The sequence below is a fragment of the Equus asinus genome, chromosome 9 (genome assembly GCF_041296235.1).
Source record: "Equus asinus isolate D_3611 breed Donkey chromosome 9, EquAss-T2T_v2, whole genome shotgun sequence".
In the NCBI taxonomy this organism is placed as follows: Eukaryota; Metazoa; Chordata; class Mammalia; order Perissodactyla; family Equidae; genus Equus; species Equus asinus.
Window position 1 is genome coordinate 27,297,150 of NC_091798.1, and position 19,021 is coordinate 27,316,170.

The 19,021-nt window shown below is 44.9% G+C and overlaps 1 protein-coding gene across 7 annotated transcripts in view; it reads right to left on the reverse strand.

Annotated features, from left to right (window-relative positions):
• The window catches only part of GRIA1 (glutamate ionotropic receptor AMPA type subunit 1), a 293,687-nt gene that overhangs the window by 104,148 nt on the left and 170,518 nt on the right, over positions 1-19,021 (reverse strand). For all 7 annotated transcript variants that reach the window (XM_070517177.1, XM_014846916.3, XM_014846918.3 and 4 more), the window contains exons 6-7: positions 4,440-4,601; positions 2,327-2,494 (exon numbers count right to left, since the gene is read on the reverse strand). In XM_070517177.1, the coding sequence (XP_070373278.1) occupies positions 2,327-2,494; positions 4,440-4,601 (330 nt within the window). The remainder of the gene's footprint in view (positions 1-2,326; positions 2,495-4,439; positions 4,602-19,021) is intronic.

Sequence of the window (19,021 nt, forward strand, 5' to 3'; positions counted from 1 at the left end):
GGCCAGAGGCAGGGGGATCCCTGGACAGGGGTGTGGTACAACCTCTGCTGCTGAGCTGCTGTGTGACCCTGGATGAGTCACTGCCCACTCTGGGTCAGCTGCCTCGTCTACAAAGTAACAGAAAATGAGAGTCACCTATCTCTAAGGTCTCTTTCAGCTTCCCGTGATTCTAGGTGCTTCACAAAGATTTGAAAGGAATCAGTTTGAACAGCTGATCTGAGGATCAGAATGTTGGGTTCATTTTTGTTTCTGTGGCTAGTTCCCCTGTGCCACACAACAGAGTGAGGAGAGTTTCTTAAGGCAGGTCTTGCCTTCTCTTTTTGTCCCCAGGGCTTGCCCAGGCCAGAACATGCAGCAGGCTCTCAGGGCACACACATGTCTTGACTTCAAGACAATCTAAGAGGTCATTATTCTTTTGACTAAGGCAGCTGCCTCCTCGCAAACCCCACTGAAGGCAGAAGCAGAAGAATGAGTACACATCACAACCAGAAGGACAGAGGGTTAGACCAGAAGAAGAAACTATGTGCTTCGAATTCTTAGAGCCAGGAGCCAGTTGAGACCTGGGGGTCGTCTCTCTAACCTCCTCATCTTCAGGGAAAAGGAAAGGGAAGTCTGTAGGAGATCGGAATGAGTATTTCAAGGTCACCTGGAGAGCCAGGGGCCCAGCTAGACTTGGAAGCCAGCTCTTCTGCCTCCTGGTTCAGAGAGCTTCCTGCCACCCCGAGTTGCCTACCCAGCTTCATCACTGTCATGGTGGCGTCAGAATATCCTTCCAGGGACGTCATTAAGATGGGAGAGGCAGAGGAGTTGGAAGGGTGGGAAGCTGAGGGCAAGTCCCTGGGACCTTCTGAAACCAGCCTCACATTGCAAACAGAAGCTGTCTCGACTGTGGAGTCCTGAAGAGCATTTTAACTAAGCCAGGAGGCAGGCACTGCATCTTTGGCAATCATTTGGAAGCTGCCTGGTGTCTGCTGTCACTGCCTAGTGATCAGGCCACCTTGCATAGAGACAGGGGGAGGGCGGAAAGGGCTGCTGTGGATCCCTTAGCACGTTCCTCCTGTAGTCACAGAGCTGTGCTTAGCTTCGTTCCAAAGGACAGAACTACATATTCCCCACATAAAGGCACTTCATCCGAGCTGAGGAACAGCTGGTGATGTTCCTTTCTCATCTCTTTCTCCAGGTTGTGAAAATTGCTAGAGCTGTGCCCGTGTGGTTGGAAAACAAATAGGAATAGTTGTACATCTCACTCTACATTTCTCCCTCATTCAGAAATGCTCCTCTCATCCCCTGGGAGCCCAAATTCACCTTCTGTTGAATGTAGTCTTAAAAGTAGAGCTGGTCTTATCCAGACAACTCCATTGGATGGGGAGGGCAGGTCCTAAGGGACATTTGTAGTAAAATATCGTGCTGTTGCTACCTGGCCACTGTACCTGGCATTTTGACATTCCTTTGCGTTGAGCGCTGCCCCCTTTGCTCAATCCCCTTTGGAGATACAGCTTCCCTATCAGGAGGCATCAGAGGCATCATATGGTGCTATCTGTCAGCAGTTCAAGACTCAGAGCCCAAGTGCTTCTGGAGACTTTTAGAGACTAAAAGAGACTTCTAGGAGCCCTGAGAGTGATAAAGCTGATGGCGAGTTCTCAGACTCTTCTAAACCAGAGATGTTAAATACATTGCCCACGTGTATCACTGTCTTAGCCTGCCTCCAAGCAGACACATCGCTAATTGAATATGCATACACTTCCCTGTTGAATCTGGATTCAGTCTCAGACTCCTTTGCATAGCCAATTGATTGGAGTGGGCATGACCATTTTCCATCTCTGTTCTTTAACTGTTCTTAAGTGCAAACAAAATTGATGACTGCAATGATGAGAAGCAAGACAATAGGATCAGAAATACTGAGAAACATTCCAGAGTCCCCTCATAAATGTGCACAGAGAGCGGAGGTAATGAAAAAATCCAGAAAATCAGGGCAAGAGATGAGAGTCTCCAGAAGACTACAAGAGTGGTTCAGTTTCATCCCTGTGTGTTTCAAATCCTCTTTCCAAATACAGAATCACCAGCTTCCCTTTTCAGCATAATCCCTAAGCAGAAAATGTAGCTTTTATGCTATCAGGAATCACAATTCCATACTAATGGGCTTTTTTGTCTGTTTAATTTCTGCATGAGCTTCCACGTACACCAACAGCCACAAACACAATGCAGTGGTTGTCCAAACTTCAGGCATGTTCTACCTTTTCCTTTAAATAGCTACATCCCACCTGATATTGATGCTGAAATCCCCTAGGAGGCTGCCATAGAATGGGGCAGCCATCGCCAGCCTCACCTGCTGCAGAGCTCTCTGGATGTCGATCCCTTGGCCCCAGGGCACAGCTGGGTTCGCCAGGCAGTCCCCAGCATTCCCCCGGCGGGATATATCGATTCGCTGCCTCCGCAGGCTCTGGAAAGCTTCAGCCATCACCTTCACCCCGTCGTAGGTGAGTGCAGAGGTGTACTGGTGGGAGGAACGGAGACAGTTAGGCGTCAGAGAGAGCTGACGGGGAGGCAGGTGGGAGCTGTATCTGGGAATTTGCTTCCTGGTATGGGAATGCCTGCCATGCGCCAGGTACAGGGAGTCGGGGGCAGTGGTGAAATGGGTAGTCTGCCCTGCAGAGGGGGTCTGCTGCTCCCTCTTCTAGCCAATACTGCCCTCCTGAATGGTGAGTTCAGTATTGCCAGTTGTGACTTTTGAAGAGACGACATTTCTTTGTGCAATCTAGCAATTTTAAAATGTTGGTTCAGTTGGAAAAAGAATGCATGGATTAAATATAACACATCTGTATCTGTCTGACACAGTCCACGGAAAACCAGTTGGTTTTCTCTGTGTTGGGAGCCAAGAGGAACAGTTTACTACACCACCCCTTGTGACAGTAAAAAAGAAAAAATCATCCAAGAGTGGTAAGCTCTTAATTATTTCTTCATGGCTTACACAAGTGGCAGGTTTACGTTCTGCAAACTTTCCCCTTGTGCTTATTCGTGATAGCTCTCAATTTTTTCCCCGCTTGCCTAAAAGAGGGTTTTTGTTGATGAATCAAAACCAAGAAAACAGTCCAGGACAATATATCCTGGCTTTGGAACTCACATCTGTCTTCTTCATTAATTTGTCCCCAGTGCTAGCATGTTCTCTGGCATATTCTAAGTTCATAATAGAGAGTTGTAGAATGAATGTATAAGTATTTTTCCAGTTTTTAACTTTGATTCTCTCACTTTTTAAAAGTATATGTGTTACATTTGGTTATTTTTATAATCTGCTCTAATCTTTTGGAAATTGGGTGGGGTATTCACATATTAATTAACTACGTGGTTTGCTCATTGCACTTCTGTGATTTTGTTTGCTTACGGTTGTATTGAAATAACTCTTCATTTTTGAATTGCTAGAACAGTTTTCAATCAGTGGGATAAGAAGCATCTCAGTGAAACGACCATTCTCAAAAAGAAACTGACCAATGGCACAAGAAAGTAGCCGAGGATTCACTGTGCCCCAGATAAGCAAATTTGGCCTCAGAATCCTTCTCAACACAGTTTCCACACAGCCACTGCTAAACTACCAGATTTGACATGGGAGAGAAAAATTACCTGTCATCTTTATTCTTAACCATTATCAAAGAGCAAACAAAATAGATTTTGGCTGAAGGATTTCGAGCTGCATTGTTGGGAAGTGGGAGGTAGTAGTCTGCATGATAACTGGGAGTTGACTCTGTGAGGCAGAGATGTTCTGGATATTGCTTTTAGATTTCCCTGATATTTAGCTGGGTACATGGCTGACCAGACTAAGGGCTAACTCACTGCACAACTCAATGAGGCTCAATCCACAACAAATTGAATGCAAACAGCATCCTGGAGCTGTGCAACATGGTGGCCCTGCCCAGAATAGAGACGCTAATTTCCAGCTCTTCCTTTAGCTAGCTGGGGCTAGGTTTCTAAGATGTGGCCGATAGCAGGTGAGTGGAAGATGTGTGTGTCTTCTGAAAAGGGTTCTTAAAGGAAGAGTTGTGCTTTTTATTTTCCTTTTTACTTCCTGGGTAGAATACTGAGGTAATGGTTGGAGCTTCAGCATCCATTTTGGGCTATAAGGTAGCAGTCATATGCTGAAGATAGGAAAACAAGGAGATAGAAGCAGCCTGAATGTTTGATGATTGTGGAGCCATTATACAAGCCCTAGAGTGCTGACTTCTGAATTTTTATATGAGAGAAAAACAAAATGTGTTTCTTGTTAAAGGCATTGTCATTCTGGATTGTCTGACCTTTTCAAGGTACCCTCAATCTTTATGGATACATTTTCCTTAGCTTGTTCCTCTTAGAAAACCTATCCTTTTCTAAAGACTAACACTGCCCCCAGAAATCTGGGGCAGACAAAGGGACCAAGCTGGTCCTATGCTGCCCGCCACCCACCCCCTCACCTTAGGTCTCTTCCAGTCCACCCGGGTGTGGTCTCGAGCATCGCTGTTCTTCCACTGCTGCATGATTTTGGCTGGGATGGTGTCTGTGTAGTTCACCAACTGGAAACCTGTCACATTTGCTCCACTCTCCTTGAATTTGTTTAAGTCAATGTCCATAAAACCCTGTGCAGGGAGGAGGGGAAAGAAGTCAGAACATGCTGCCTGCATAAATCAATTTAACCATGTTACAGAATCACAGGACTTTCCATCCTGTTGACAAGGTGGAACTGACTTAATGGAGAAAGAATTGTGCCTCTCTTCCTTCTGATCTCAATTATCACTTAGTTTGTGCACACAGGTAGGACTGTGGTTAAGAGCACTCGCTCAGGGGCCAGCTGTGCCTGGGTTGAAGCGCTGGTTCTGCTACTCACAGCCAGTAGTTACACGACCTTGGACTAAGTTACTTGATGGTTTCTTGTCTGAACAATGGAGGTTAGGAAGTTGGGGAGAAAAAGTGATGCTATGATGCGTGTCAGGTCGTGGTGCAGACTGAATGATCAATAAATGGTGGCTGGGAACATTGAGATATGGAACCGAATAGAAATATACGGAGAGCATTGTCTCTTCTACCACCCCACTCTCCACCCTTTTGAGAGAAGAGGAGTCTGAAGTCCATTGGGACAAGCTCCTGTGGGCCCCCCAAGGTCACCAGCAAGACTGTGGAAGAGGCTGGATTCTGATCCTTCCTTGCCCTGTGCTCTTTCCCATACCACCGACTCGATCTTCTCTACCCAATGAAGACTGATCAATTCTAACGTCCTCAAAGGATTCTTTTTTGGGAATGAAACTTTTCTCTCCACTTGGTGAAGATTTATTCAAACTCAGGAAGTCTTCAACTTGAGAAAGAACCCTCATATTTGTATAATATATTCCACAGTGTGTAACACTTTCATATCTATGGCTTCACTTCACTTCATGTCTTTATAAGGTAGAAATCACATGTCTGTTTGCCAGATAAAGAAACTGAGACACAGCAGGAGAAGTGACTTGTGCAAAGTCATTCAAAGAGTTAGTGGCAGAGAGGGGACCAGAACTGGGATCTTCTGAAGTTCTTTGCTCACTCACTCCTCATTCAACAAACATTTTTGAGAACATATAATGCACTATTTTAATAGTGCATAAGACAAGTTCCTTCTCTTATGAAGCTTACATTCTAGTGGGAAAGACAAATAATAAAGAAATAAACAAGTCAATACATAGCATCGTGTATAAGCGTAGTCCACTACAGTATACTATGCAGTAGTGGTGAGTCCTATGAAGAAAGATAAGGGGTGGGAGGATGGGGAGAGGAGGGCGATGGCATGCTTTGGAAGCCATGATCAGATGAACCTCACTGAGGTGGTGGTGTTGGCATGGGGACCTGAGCAAAGTGAAGCTGTGGGAGTGAGCTATGGGGAAATCTGAGGAACAGTCTTCTGAGCAAAGGCTCAGAGGTCGAAGGATGCTTAGCATGTTCCAGAAACAGTAAGAAGGCTGCTGTGACTGAGCCACAGTGCGTGAGAGGGAGAGAGGGTGGGAAATGTGGTTGGAGCAGCAGCCCAAGGCTGGATCATGTAAAGCCTTGTGATACCTTGGGTTTCTTTTCAGGTTTTCTCAGGGGCCCACTGCAGGAATTCGAGCAGGGATAGTAAAGTCAGTGCCCTTTGGGCTCCAGGGCTTGGGGAAACTGCCAAATCCCAAAGAGCAAAGTGGGAGAATGAGCAGGGGATGGAGTTTGGTGGATAGAGGATGGGGGAACCACCCTGGACTAGTGACCAAAAGCCCTGAGTGCCAAACCCCAGCTGTGCCTGGGGATCCTACGGCACCACCCAGTCTCTTAATTTCTCATTGACTTGATCCAGTTTTCTCATCTAAGAGATCTAGTCGTCAGCATTTCATCACTCCAGGATACTCCCCCCACCCCGTGCCTCTGAAGTCCTGTGATTCTTGATTATTTCTATTTTATGAACAAACCAAGCTCAGTCCCACTCAGAGCCTTTGTCCTGGCTATTCTCTCTGCCTGGAAGTGTGCCTTCTCTGGCTGGCTCTTTTCCAGCTTCTGGATCTCAGCTAAAACGCCATCTCTTTTTTTCTTTCCTGATCCTTATCTAACGATCCAGTTCTCACCCTGTGGTAGACGCTGTTGGTACCCTGCTCATTTCCACTCCCCTTTATACACTGATATTCCACTTTAGATATTAACTGCAAATACCTATTACTTCACCCATTTGCAGGGTCAGCCAGGTGTCTCCAGGAGTTAACACACCCAGAGCAGCTCTCAACTTATGGCAGATGGAGAGTTAGTAGATAAATACTCCAGAATCCTCTTCCCTGGGTGGGATAACCCTGAGGTGAGTTCTACACCGATGTCTAGAGGTCCCCTAAGGGATGGGGCTCTATAGCCCCCAGGGGTAAGTGTCTTGATTGCACACCTTTATGGGCTGCCGGCCGTCCCTCCCCTACCTCACTTCCCTGATTCCCTGCTGTTCTTTCTAGGACTGGCACCCAAAGAAACCACTTGTACTGGAATTCTTTTCTTGGGACCTGCTTCTAGGAGAAGCCAATCAAGTCTCCCCCAACACCCAGTCTAGTCAGTGCCCTGTCAGAGTTTCTCCAGACCGTTTATCACCATCTGAGACGATCTCAGTTACTTATTTGTGCCCTGTCGTCTCTCCTCCCATTGGAATGTCAACTCCAAGAGGACAGGGACTTTTTCTGTTTGTTCACTGACGTGTCCCAGAACCTAGCACCTACAGCAATGCCTGGCACAAAGTAGGTGCTCAATCCATATTTGTTGAGTGACTGAAAAGAAGCCAGAGACTTTCCTCAAGCAAGCATTCCTATCAGCCAGGAGAAATATGGTCAGCAGGCAACAAACGCCAGTGGATGTTTTAATTGGCTACAAAGAGAAGCTCAGATTGGAAATATCTTTTGAGATTAACTTTTCCCATAGCCACAGTGTACAGCTTTTCACAGAGGTCTACTGATTTGCACAACAGTTCTAGCAAGCTGTTAGTACAGATGAAATCAGAATTAGGTTCTTGTACCCAATATGCGTCCGAAGACATTATGCCACCTAAAAGCACAGCCATCTCACCACTGGTTAAAAGCTAATGCACAGTTGAGAGATTGCCCATAATTTTTAGAGACTCTAAAAAGAACATTTTGTTCATAAAATAACTATTGAGAGAATGAAATGGAAATTATCTCCCGCAGTCAAATTCTGCTGCTTGAAAATCTGTGACAAGCTCCTAGGCCTTTCATACTGACTGCCCCCATCTCGAACATAATGGAGGCCAAAGGAAATGGCAGAGTTTATTCAAACATAAATGCCACTCAACTCCATCACCAGAATGTCTGACTGCAAGGTTACCGGAGCCAAACCTCGGTTACATCTAATCAAACTGATGGGACCCTTTAAGTGAACTCCTCCGCTCGCCTGAGCAGGAATGGACAAAGAATGATAAAAAAAGAAAAATGCTCATATCTTTGCTGTCAGGTAAAACAAACAAAATCAGGCAATAAGTTGGAGTCAACGTACATTCATCTAACAGCTGATGTCTTCCCTCCTATGTAAGATTTCATGCTGGAATAGTAATCTTGAATTTCCACAGTGTCCCTAATCACTAAGAAATGAGTCTGTTATAGTTACTAGACTTGATTTCTCTATAATGCAAGAAAATGGACTCTGCCAATATGGAAAAGTGTTCTTGACTAAGAAGAGGAAATAAAGGTATTGACTTTTTGCCCACCAGTTAACCGGAAAATTCAACCCACTTACTCTATTCCCCAGAGCACGCTCATTAAACAGGGTTTAATTAAATAATTTTCTAATTTTTCTTTGCCATTTTATTTAAAAAAAACCTTGGGGGGTAATGTTTGGTAATTAGCACATTTTTTCTTTATCTGCTGTATCCGTGCTATTAATTATATAATATTGTATAAGGATGCGACATGGCTGATTATATTGTATTAAAGATTTAAACTATGAAATTGGGTTGTCACCATTCTCTTGGAGCCATTTTGCCTATTTTATAAGATGTCTCCAAATACTGAGTCCACGGCTCTGGACACTGTGAAATTAACCCAGGATGCTTCTTTTCCAAGTTATTCAGCGTGAGAACTCAGGCTTCCTAAACTCAGACTTCTTCCCCTGTCCCGCACAGCTGTACCAGAGGCTGCTCTTCACAGAATGACTCTGTTTCTCATCTAAAATGGGGCTTTGTGGGGCTGGCCCCGTGGCCGAGTGGTTAAGTTCGCGAGCTCCGCTGCAGGCGGCCCAGTGTTTCGTTGGTTCGAATCCTGGGCGCGGACATGGCACTGCTCATCAAACCACGCTGAGGCAGCGTCCCACATGCCACAACTAGAAGGACCCACAACAAAGAATATACAACTATGTACCGGGGGGCTTTGGGGAGAAAAAGGAAAAAAAAATAAAATAAAATAAAATGGGGCTTTGTGATGAGTGAGCTCTTGAAGCGTGGTCACTGTGCTCCTGTCTGCTTCAGTGCTATTTCACGCTGTCCCCTGTGTGACTGATAAATGGGCGACATGAGAAGACTGCTCTGCCTACCGTCTTCATTCAAGTGCAAATGAACTGGCTGGTGTACAGCAGGTTCTAAGGATAGAGGTCCTTAACCTGGGGGACATTTCAGAATACTTTAGGGAGCTTTTACAAAGCAGCCATCCCTAAGAATTGTCATTCAGTAGCCCTGGAGAGGAAACTGGATATCGGTATTTTTACAAAGCTCTAATGCTGGCGAATCAAAAATCAAGGTTCAATATATTAAAATTATAAAAGTTCTCATTAGAAGAATTTCAAATAATAGCATAACCAGCAAACATTAAGGATAGGATATGAGCACTAAGAGATGATTCATCATCTTTATAATGGGGAGTCACGAATGGGATTAAAGTCGATAAAGCAAGAAAAAGAGACATGGACATATTATGTAGAAGTGTGGAGAGAAACCACCAGAATCACCAAAAATAGAAAAGGGTTAAAAGAGATATTTCTAAGAAGTATGAGATTTCAGAGAGCAGGCGTTTGCTTTTTATTTTATACCCTTCTGTAATATTTTTTTCTTTTTTACTGTGTGAATATATTTCCATTTTAGTACTATTAAAGAATAAAAATAGATCCTCAGATAATTCTGATGTACCTCGCTGGCCAGGGGTCATCTCATAGTCCCTGGAAAGTAGGGGAGAGAGTGGCAGTGACAGAAAAGGGGAGAGAAGTCATTGCATTTGTTGAATCTTTGTTCTGATCCATCAAGGGGGCCCTGTTTAATTTGCTTTCTCTTGGCCTGGAATTAAGAAACAGTGGCACTGTCAAATGCTCCACTGAAACACAGCTTCAGAAGCATTGCTCAGAAGAATAACAAAAACTGACAATAATGGCAAAAATGCCACTCCGTATGCATTATATAACTTCATCTAAGCAACCTCTTGAGAATTATGAAATGACTGTCATTTAGAAATGAAAAATGAAATAATCAGTCAACAGTTACCCCTACATTTATTTTAAACATTTCCCAAGCTCTTAGCCTGAGCCAGGCACTCTGTTAAATGCTTTGTGTGCATAATCCGATTTAATTCCTCAAACAACCCTGAGAGGTAACCAAGCAAAGTAGGCACCGGATGCTTATTTGCATAAATGAGTGAGTGGGTAGCCATCCGAATTTTATGTTGAGGAGCTATGGATCAGAGGCCTCTGGGAATTCTTCTGAGATCATACAGCAAGTGAGGGATTCTGTGGTCCAACCATAAAATCTGTCTTCTTCGTTAATGTGTTACACTGCCTTGCCAGTGGAGGAGCTTAGCTTTAGGATGGTGTTTCCAGGTTGCCCCAGACAAAGAACCTCGGACAGTGTGGCTGACACAGTTAACAGCCAAGAATAAATGTCTCGCCCTGCCAAAGAGGGGCCTTCCAGTACAGCTTTCTTTCTTAAAGGAGCTTTTGTGGGAGAGGACACTAGATTTCTCTTCTTGACACCAACCTCCTAAGGTTTGTTAGATGTTTCCCAAGCCTCTGATTTATCTGAAGTCTGTTAGTGCTCACCTACCCCATACCTATAAACTCTTCCTGGAAAGGGCCAGATTGTGAATATTTTAGGCTTTGCAGGTTCTATGGTTTCTATCATAACTATTCAACTCCTCTGTTGTAGCATGAAAACAGCCATAGACAATAGTAAATGAATGAGCATGGCTGTGTCCCAATAAAATTTATTTATGGACACTGAAATTTGAATTTTATATAATTTTCATGTCATGAAATATTCTTCTTTTCATTTTCTCCAATAATTTAAAAATAGGAAAACCATTCTTAGCTCATGAGCCAAACAAAATCAGGTGACAGTTGGATTTGACCTATGGGCCACAGTTGACTGACGCCTGAAGCCAAGATGTTGGAGATGGGATCAAACCCCTCAGTGTCACAGAGGGAAACTGAGGTCCAGAGAGGAGACTAGCAGCCTGTTTGGATGGCTGGTTAGAGGCCCAGCTGAGATTAGAATCTGTCTTTTCCATATACTCATTGTAGGAGGCCATGCAATGCTGACCGGATGTTTGAATAGGATGACTGAGAGTAAAATTGCTCAATTAAGTAAACTAGCTAATATAGTCATTCCATCTATCATATGTCAATTATAATTTTCAAAGGATTAGAATGAAAAGGCATTTCAAATAATTGTGATAACCTAAAGAGATGTTTAACACTATAATTACATTGGATATGCTTTCATGTTGCTGTAAAGATTTGGAAAAAGCTTTAAGGATCATGAAGAGGCTCTGGGCTATCATTATAACTGCTAATTATCATGTGCGCCTGGAAACAAAAGAACTGATTATGTGTGCTTACTGGTTATTTCACCCCTCTGAGGCTTGGTTCTCTGGTCTTCAAAATGTGGATATAATAACACCTACAGCACAGAATTGGGGTAAGATTTCAAAGAATACATTTAAGCACCTAGGACTGTGTCTGGCACATAGTAAGTGCTTAATGAGTGTCAGCTATCATTATTACCATCACATTCACCATCATCATTATCATTGGGCCAAAAGAGGTTAGGTGTTGTTAGAACCGCTTCAAAACCAGACAGTGGGTCAGGCAAGATGTGAGCACATAGGAACACAGCTTTCAAAGGATGAAAAGTTTTATCTTCAAAGTCAGATTTCCCTTTTTTCTGGGTTTCTTTCAAGAGGTCACATACAAGCTGTTCAGCTCTCATCATTCTGCTGAGCAGACACCACACCCGTCGGAAGGAAGAGGAGCCTCCAGCATTGTTAAGGGAAAGGCTGAGAAGAAGGTTTATTAAGCCAGCCTGGGACACTGGAAAGAGCATGCTTTCCATCCAGCCCCTTGAGATCCAGAAGAGGTAAGACTGGAACAAATCGAAGAGCCTGCACTTTATACTCCAAATGGCACAAGTTGAACATGCCAAGTTTCTCCAAATTGTCAGATAAATTCTTAGATGACAGCTCCATAGAGAGGATAGTTACAGGGAAGTGCAGTTTGAAAAGTCTTGTTACATTAGAAAAGCCTGAAAAGAGTGGAGATGATCAACCTAAAAAATAATGGACGACTACGAGGGTAAGCGAAGGCAGTATTTGAACCCCAGAAGGGCTCTCATGGGGAAGAGGTGGAAGATCTGATGTCTGAGGCTCTGGAAGGTAAGCCAGAGCCAACGAATGGGCAGAAGTCACGGGACGCAGATTTTGGCTAAAATAATAATGACAGCAACAACCACAGTGCCTGACATGTATCAAGCCTGTATTACATAGTAGACACTGTGCTAAGTGCTTTATTTGTATTATCTCATTTAATCCTCATAACAATTCTGTGACGAGGGTACTATTATCATTCCCATCTTGCAAATTAGAAAACTGAGGCTTAAATGAATGGAGCAGTGTCTGCTCAACATAACGTAGCTAAGTGAGAGGCAGAGATCACAGTCACAGCAAGTGAGAAGACTCTGGGCTTGTTTTCCATCCGCTGTACATTCTGCCTCCTAACCCCTAGTCCAGTCAGTCTGATTCATCTATCTCCTGTCCTGCAACGAGGCACCTGGGACGGGCTGCATCTTCATGCTAAGAAGGCATCAGCAGGCTTCCAGGACACCCGCACGTTAGTCTTCAGTTCCTTTAAAGTGTGCTGGGGCTTGGAATGTGAACCACAACGCTCTCTCTTTCTCTCTCTGAGGCCTCTCTAGCTTTCTCTCTGAGACTGCAGTGGTCCTTCTCACCCACCCTGGGAGACTGCAGGGTCCTCAAGGGCAGGGCCCTCGGTCCCCGTGGTGTCCACAACACAGTCCCTGGAGCAGGCTGACTGCTCGCTTCCTGCGAGGAATGAACAGACAACGAACATCTTTGCTCACCCTTTTCCTAATTTTCTTATAAACTTCAATCCTGTCCTCTCTCAACGTCTCAGCTTTTTGTCTCGTGGACCAAAACTTCTTTTTATTGACTTTTTTGTGTAGTATATTCTGAGCTGAGTCATAAATAAGAAGTGTCAGGAAAATGGTTTTAGGGACAACCGCATAAGTTCTGTCCCGTCTTTGAGCCTCATGAGCCGTTTGTCCTTGGGCAACGGTCTCAACCTCTCCAGGCATTAGGTTAATCGGCAAAAGTCAGTGATCTTTCAAACTGTGTTCCCGGGTTGCAGGCATTTTAGGGGTGACTATGTTGGGTTGGGGGACAGCAGAAGGGTGAGGGCCTAGGTCCCCATTCTCCCTCTTCCACCAAAGCAGCCCAGCTTTTTGCCTGTTTTACATATGAGGATCCTCCCCAAGATTCATTTAAAAACAGAGCTTTAAACTAAAAAGTATGGAAACTTCTGAGTCAGTTGATTTCTCTCTTAAGGGCCCTTCCGGCTTTGATCTACAATTCTGTGATCACACAGGTGTGTGCACATGAATATGGATACATGTGAATTCCTGGAATATTCCTTGGCTCAGGACTTAGTTGTGTCCTCAGATAACCAGGTCTCCGCATAAAGGTCTTCACGTTTTCCCTATTTTAGTCACTTTAACCAACTCAACCTTTAATGCATCCTTACCCTGTATAATCCCTGGTAACAAGCAGGCTTATCTTGTTCCCACCTAGTGAATAAGATGCTGTGGCTGTGCTTAAATCAGCTAAAACACCATCCATATTGGGGGAAAAAACCCGCTAGCATTAACTTATCCAAGTACATTTGAAACCTGGGAGATGGGTACCTGTACACTTGAAAATCTGTAAACACACATGCATCCCCCCTACAGGTGCCCCCTCTTGACACAGAACTGTAAGAGTCAGGCAGGGGCTCACGAACCAACTTCTCTCAGTCGGGGATTTAGAGTAAAATGCTGGTACTTCGTGGCAGAAGGTCAGGGGCCCCCAGACTGGGCTGTGGATACGCAGGTTCAGAAGTGTCCTTCCTGGCCTGGGGTTAGTTGGTCTTCCAGAGCGTTCATTCATCTTAACTTTGCCCTAACCAGCTACCCTCAGGGGTGACCCCTGGCCAGGGCTACTTCAGAGCAAGAGCCAAAGGTCAAGTCAAAGTTCGGCCTTTCACTGCTTCCTTGTGAGGGGCAGGCCCTTGTGGATGGAATTCTTGGCTGACTTGAAATCACAGTAGCTTTCTTTTACATGATCATAACCTTCCTGACCAGGGAGAGTCGGGCAAAGACTGAAGCGAGCCCATTTTTTGATGAAATGTCAGCGTGAGCATTTACAGCCTTATATAATAGGGCACCCATTGACTGCTTGGTGAAAAGTGAATCAAAGTCTAAACATATGATAAATTGGAAACCTACTGGGAATGGGGAAAGGAATATTCTTGTTAATCCTTCACTCATTCACTTGCGACTGCTTCTTATTGCCAAGCGCATACCAGACAAAGGGATGCAGCAGAGAATAAGACAAGTGCGGTCCTTGCTTTCAAGTTGCTTAAGGTCTACTGAGAAAGGCCAATATTACCCAAGTTATTGTAGAGCCAAATAAGTGAAGCAAAATCTGACCCTGGATCTCAGAGAAGGCTTCCTAGTGGAAGCAACGAAGCCTGAAAGAAGAAGAGGCTTGGGTTGGGTGAAGAGCACAGGAAGAACTTTCTAAGCAGAAAGCACGCACGCACTAAGGTTCAGAGTCAGAGCGACTGAAGACAGTAAGTGAGAGGAAACACCTGTACACGTCTGCCTGCATTCAAATCTCAGCTCTTACGCCTCCTAGCTGTGTGACTTTAGGCAAGCTACTCAACCTCTCTGTGCCTCAGTATCCTTCCCTGCAAAATAAGGGTTATTATAAGTATCTATCTCATGGGGCTGTTGTGAGGATTAACTGCATTAACATACATCAAATTCTAAGCACAGTACCTGGCATGTAGTAAGTCCTCACTTAGAGCCCCTTGACTCACGGGGCTCCATGTTCCTCCCATTATAGTATCTGCTTTTCTCATTTAAAAAGAAAGCCAAGTAAGGAAGCAAAGACGGACGCCTTACAGTTACACATTACCCCGACCTCCTGTCAAAACTGGTGCTGAGGGGTCTGTCTCTGCTATTTGTAAGCTGGCATGGCCAGAGGGTTCCATGTGCTGGAAGAGCAATTGCAGTCACCGTCTTGTATATCTGACATAGTCCACTGCCTCAGCATGGAAGGGGCCATTCCAAATCAGCGAGGTGTGCTCGGCTGGCAAGAGAGAAGGATGCAAACACCGAATGCTGGAGTTGAAGGGAGCAGCTCCTCCCTTAGGATGCAGGGAGCCATGTGGCTTTGAGAATTTTGTTTTGATACCTCTGGACTGCAGAGAGAGGCAAGAAAACTAGAACCGTAAATCACACATCTGGAAAGGTCTTTTTGATAATTTATACCTTTTGAAAACATTGTACCAAATCTTGAACAAATTGAGACCCTCAAAAAAAATATAATTATCTCTACAAATGATAATAAGTCAGTGGCAGAGTTAGGATGAGACCCCAGGCTTCTGCTGCACTCACTCTTCTAAAGCGTGACATAAATTAACTCATTTTATCTTTATCTTGTGAGGTGTATATTAATATTCCCACCCTCAGATGAGGAAACTGAAGTACAGAGAGGTCAAGTGACTTGCTCAAGGTCACACAGCTAGTAAGTGGCTGAGCTGGAATTCAAACCCAGGTAGTTTCAGGAAGAAAAGAGTTTATTTCTCAACTTGGCTTAATTATAACGCCAGGCCTAACAGTTGCAAAGGTTTCCTCCATCTCGGCAGTGTGGTCCATTGGAGAACTAACCTAGTCATTAGAATTAGAGAGGTTTGAGTTCAAATTCTAGCTTTAGCCACACGACCTCGGAAAAGTTCCTTCAACAACTTGAATCTCCTTTTTCTCACTCATAAAATGGGAATATAGTCTCATCTTTCTTGGAGGGATGCAGGAACTCCCACAGGTCTCTTGAGTACATTATTCTAGAACATGGGGTGTGAGTGCAAAAAGTAACGTAGACTCAGCTTTGCCCGACGGGGCGCTGGGACCATCTAGGAAGTTGGCATCCTTTGGGATCTGGGATTTGGCTTTCTACCCACCCACGTCCTCCTTCCGTCCAGAGGCTCTCTGCAGCGTCAGCTCTGGTCATGGAAGTTACCCAAGCGTTCTCACTGGTACAGCAGAGGGAGGTGAAGGCAGAGCAAGAGAGGGAAAGCCGTGGGGAGGGAGAAGGGGAAACTGCAATGAGCCCCATCAGTGAAGAGAGACTCTGGGAGGGGCACGGGGAAGGGGGAGGGAGGGCTTCTGAGCCACTCTCTCTGTCTCTGTTTCTTTCTTTTACACAGACACACACACGCACACACACCCACGGGCACACTGTGGAAACTGAGAGGCAGGAGTGACAGGAAAAGAAGCAACAAAGAACAGAGCAAACGCTTGCTCCAAATTCCAGCCCAGCTCTGCTGTTTACCTTCTGAGGGACCTCACGAGGTCCCTTCGCTTCCCTGGACCTTGAGTGCCCATTCTGTAAAATAAAGGGCTGAGTGAGATGAGCTCCCAGGGACCCTGCAGCTCCAGCTCTCTTGGATCCTTCAAACCAGGGCAAAGACACACTCTTCACAGGACCACTGGCCGCATGGATGCACCGTCATGAGCCTTCCCAGATGCCCTGCAGCATCAGAGGCCTCTGAAGTCTCTGAGTGCCATGCTCTGGTCGTTCAGGTGGCCGTTTAGGGGGCTGGCATTACTGTCACACTTTGTGATTTTTCTCTGGCATTCTTTTAAACTTTTATTTACATGTTTCAATCTAGCTGGAAGACAAGGCCATACACTTCCAGGACAAAAGTCAAGCCGTGTGCTTCTTAGTGCTTCTTGTATGAACAGATGCCATGCTCGGCATGCGGACACGACTGGTCCACATTTGATGTTTGTTTGGTTGGCTGTTAGAACCACCTCCTCTGAGAGGGCAGTGGGGGAACAGGGAGGTGTCCAGGTGGAGGAACAAACACCAAGAGCAAGCCAGGTAGGTGTTGCCAAATACACAGAGGCTGCTTTGTGGAAGGGCAGCAGACGAGTTCTGCAAGGTTCCCCAGAGGGCAGATGGAACCAGGAGTGATGAGAGGGCAACACAGGGCCGACTGGGCCCTGTTCGAGGAAGACTGTGGAAACTGTCAGAGCGCTTTGAGAAGAGAAAGGGCTGCCTCCGAGGAATGAGTTCCCCATCACTGGATGTTATTCAAACAAGAGCCAGATGGATGGGCTTCTCTTAGGGGTGTGGTAGAGGAGATTCCGGCCCTTTATGGGAAGTGGATTAGAAGCCATCCGAGGCTCATCTCTATCCACTCATTTGCATATTCATAACCGTATTCATATTCCCACTATGTCTGCGTCTTTTAGCATAGACACCAGGATTTTGCCTTTAAGTGCATGTGATATGTGGGTACAAACGTTGTTTATTTCCTGAGAATTCATTTTACGCCTTCATTCAGTGACTTTTTAAAGAACACATGTTAATGCAACTCACTTTGCCAGGCACTGGGGATTCATGAGTGCACCAGGCAGACACGGTCCCTCCTCCAGGAGCTTACAGACAGCAGGGAGGAAGACACTATGTAATTGGGAATCAGTTGCGGGTGAGATTTCGTCTGGTGGGGGAGGTGAGGGACCTCAAAGATAGTATCTTGTCCCCAGATGTTGAGTCTTCTTTCTCTACTAATAATAATTATGATGCTGGTGATGACAATAATTATTCTGGTGGTAATTACTAACACATACTGAGGGCTTATTTGGGGCCTTATATTACTATGAACACTTTATAATGTTTTATCTCACCTAGTTCTCATGATAGCCCATGAGGGGGTAGATAATATCACATTATTCCTTTGTTTTTTTTACAGATGCGGCAATGAAAGCTCAGAAAGGGTAGGTAACTTCACTAATGTCACACAATAATAAGTATAAAGCTAGAATTCAAACCCAGATCTGTCTGAGCCCAGAGCTACCCTTCCCAACTACTGCACCAGCTGCCTAATGGAAGGCTACAGAAACAAAACGTGACTGTGTGTGGTAGTGAGACAGAGGGAAGAGAGATGCACAAGAAAGTGGGTGAGCCTGACCTTCCAGGAGGTGTAGACAGATTCCTCACCATAGGGGAGCAAGGAGAGGAAAGAACAGTCTCTTCTCAGGACTGACACAGCAGGGGAGCAGCAGCATGGAGCTGGGGCCTGGATGAGCTGCCATGTGGACCAAAACTTCCAGCTGTACCACTTCACAGAGTCCATCTGCAGCCACGTGGTGGAAATGGCTGACTGCCCTTGTCCCCAGATACCCCAATAAGACCTGAGATAACCCGACTTCACCACCTCTCCCTCCGCTTCCTTATATGCTAGAAATTATACATATAAGGAAATTCTATCAGTCTATAATGGGGAAGGTATCCAATAGGAGTGTGAGAGCCTGTGTGCAAATTTCAGGTCTATTGCTGCAATTGTAGGCGAGGTTTAAGCTCAAGCTCTCTTGTCAGGGGCCCCCCACGCTTGCACCTCCCCCAACTCCCCCATGCTCTGCAGTCACATGGCACAGTAGTAAGAACATGGGCTTTAGAGTTCTATTGTCCGGGAGGGGAAGCCCAGCTCCATTATTTTATAAACTTTGTGACTTTTGAAAACTCTCTAATCTTTCTGAACCTCAGTTTCTTCATCTGAAAAGTGGGGGTAATACTATCAACCTTGAGGACTCCTGTGAGTGTTTAATAGAAATGCATTTAAGTGTTCATCATAGTGTCTGGAATGTAGCAATCACTTGATGAATTGTAGTTATTGCCATGTTATTGGTTTTTTTAGGGGTTTAAGGAATTCTAGTTCAGTGGTTAAAGTGGTTTGACATCCTTAGTCTGGTTGTCCTATTCTTATACAGACATTACTTGTCTTTTGTCAGATTTCTGAGAGCCAAACTCCATTGACTAGGTACCTTCCTTCCTTCTCTGCAGCTCAGTCTTATAACGTCTCTGAGCCTCAGTTTTCACATCTGTAAAATGCGGATGACGAATTCTACCTTGCTTATTTCACAGAAGTATTGTGATGTTCAAAACCCAGTGGTGTGATTCATGTGAATGCGTCACATAAGCTATAA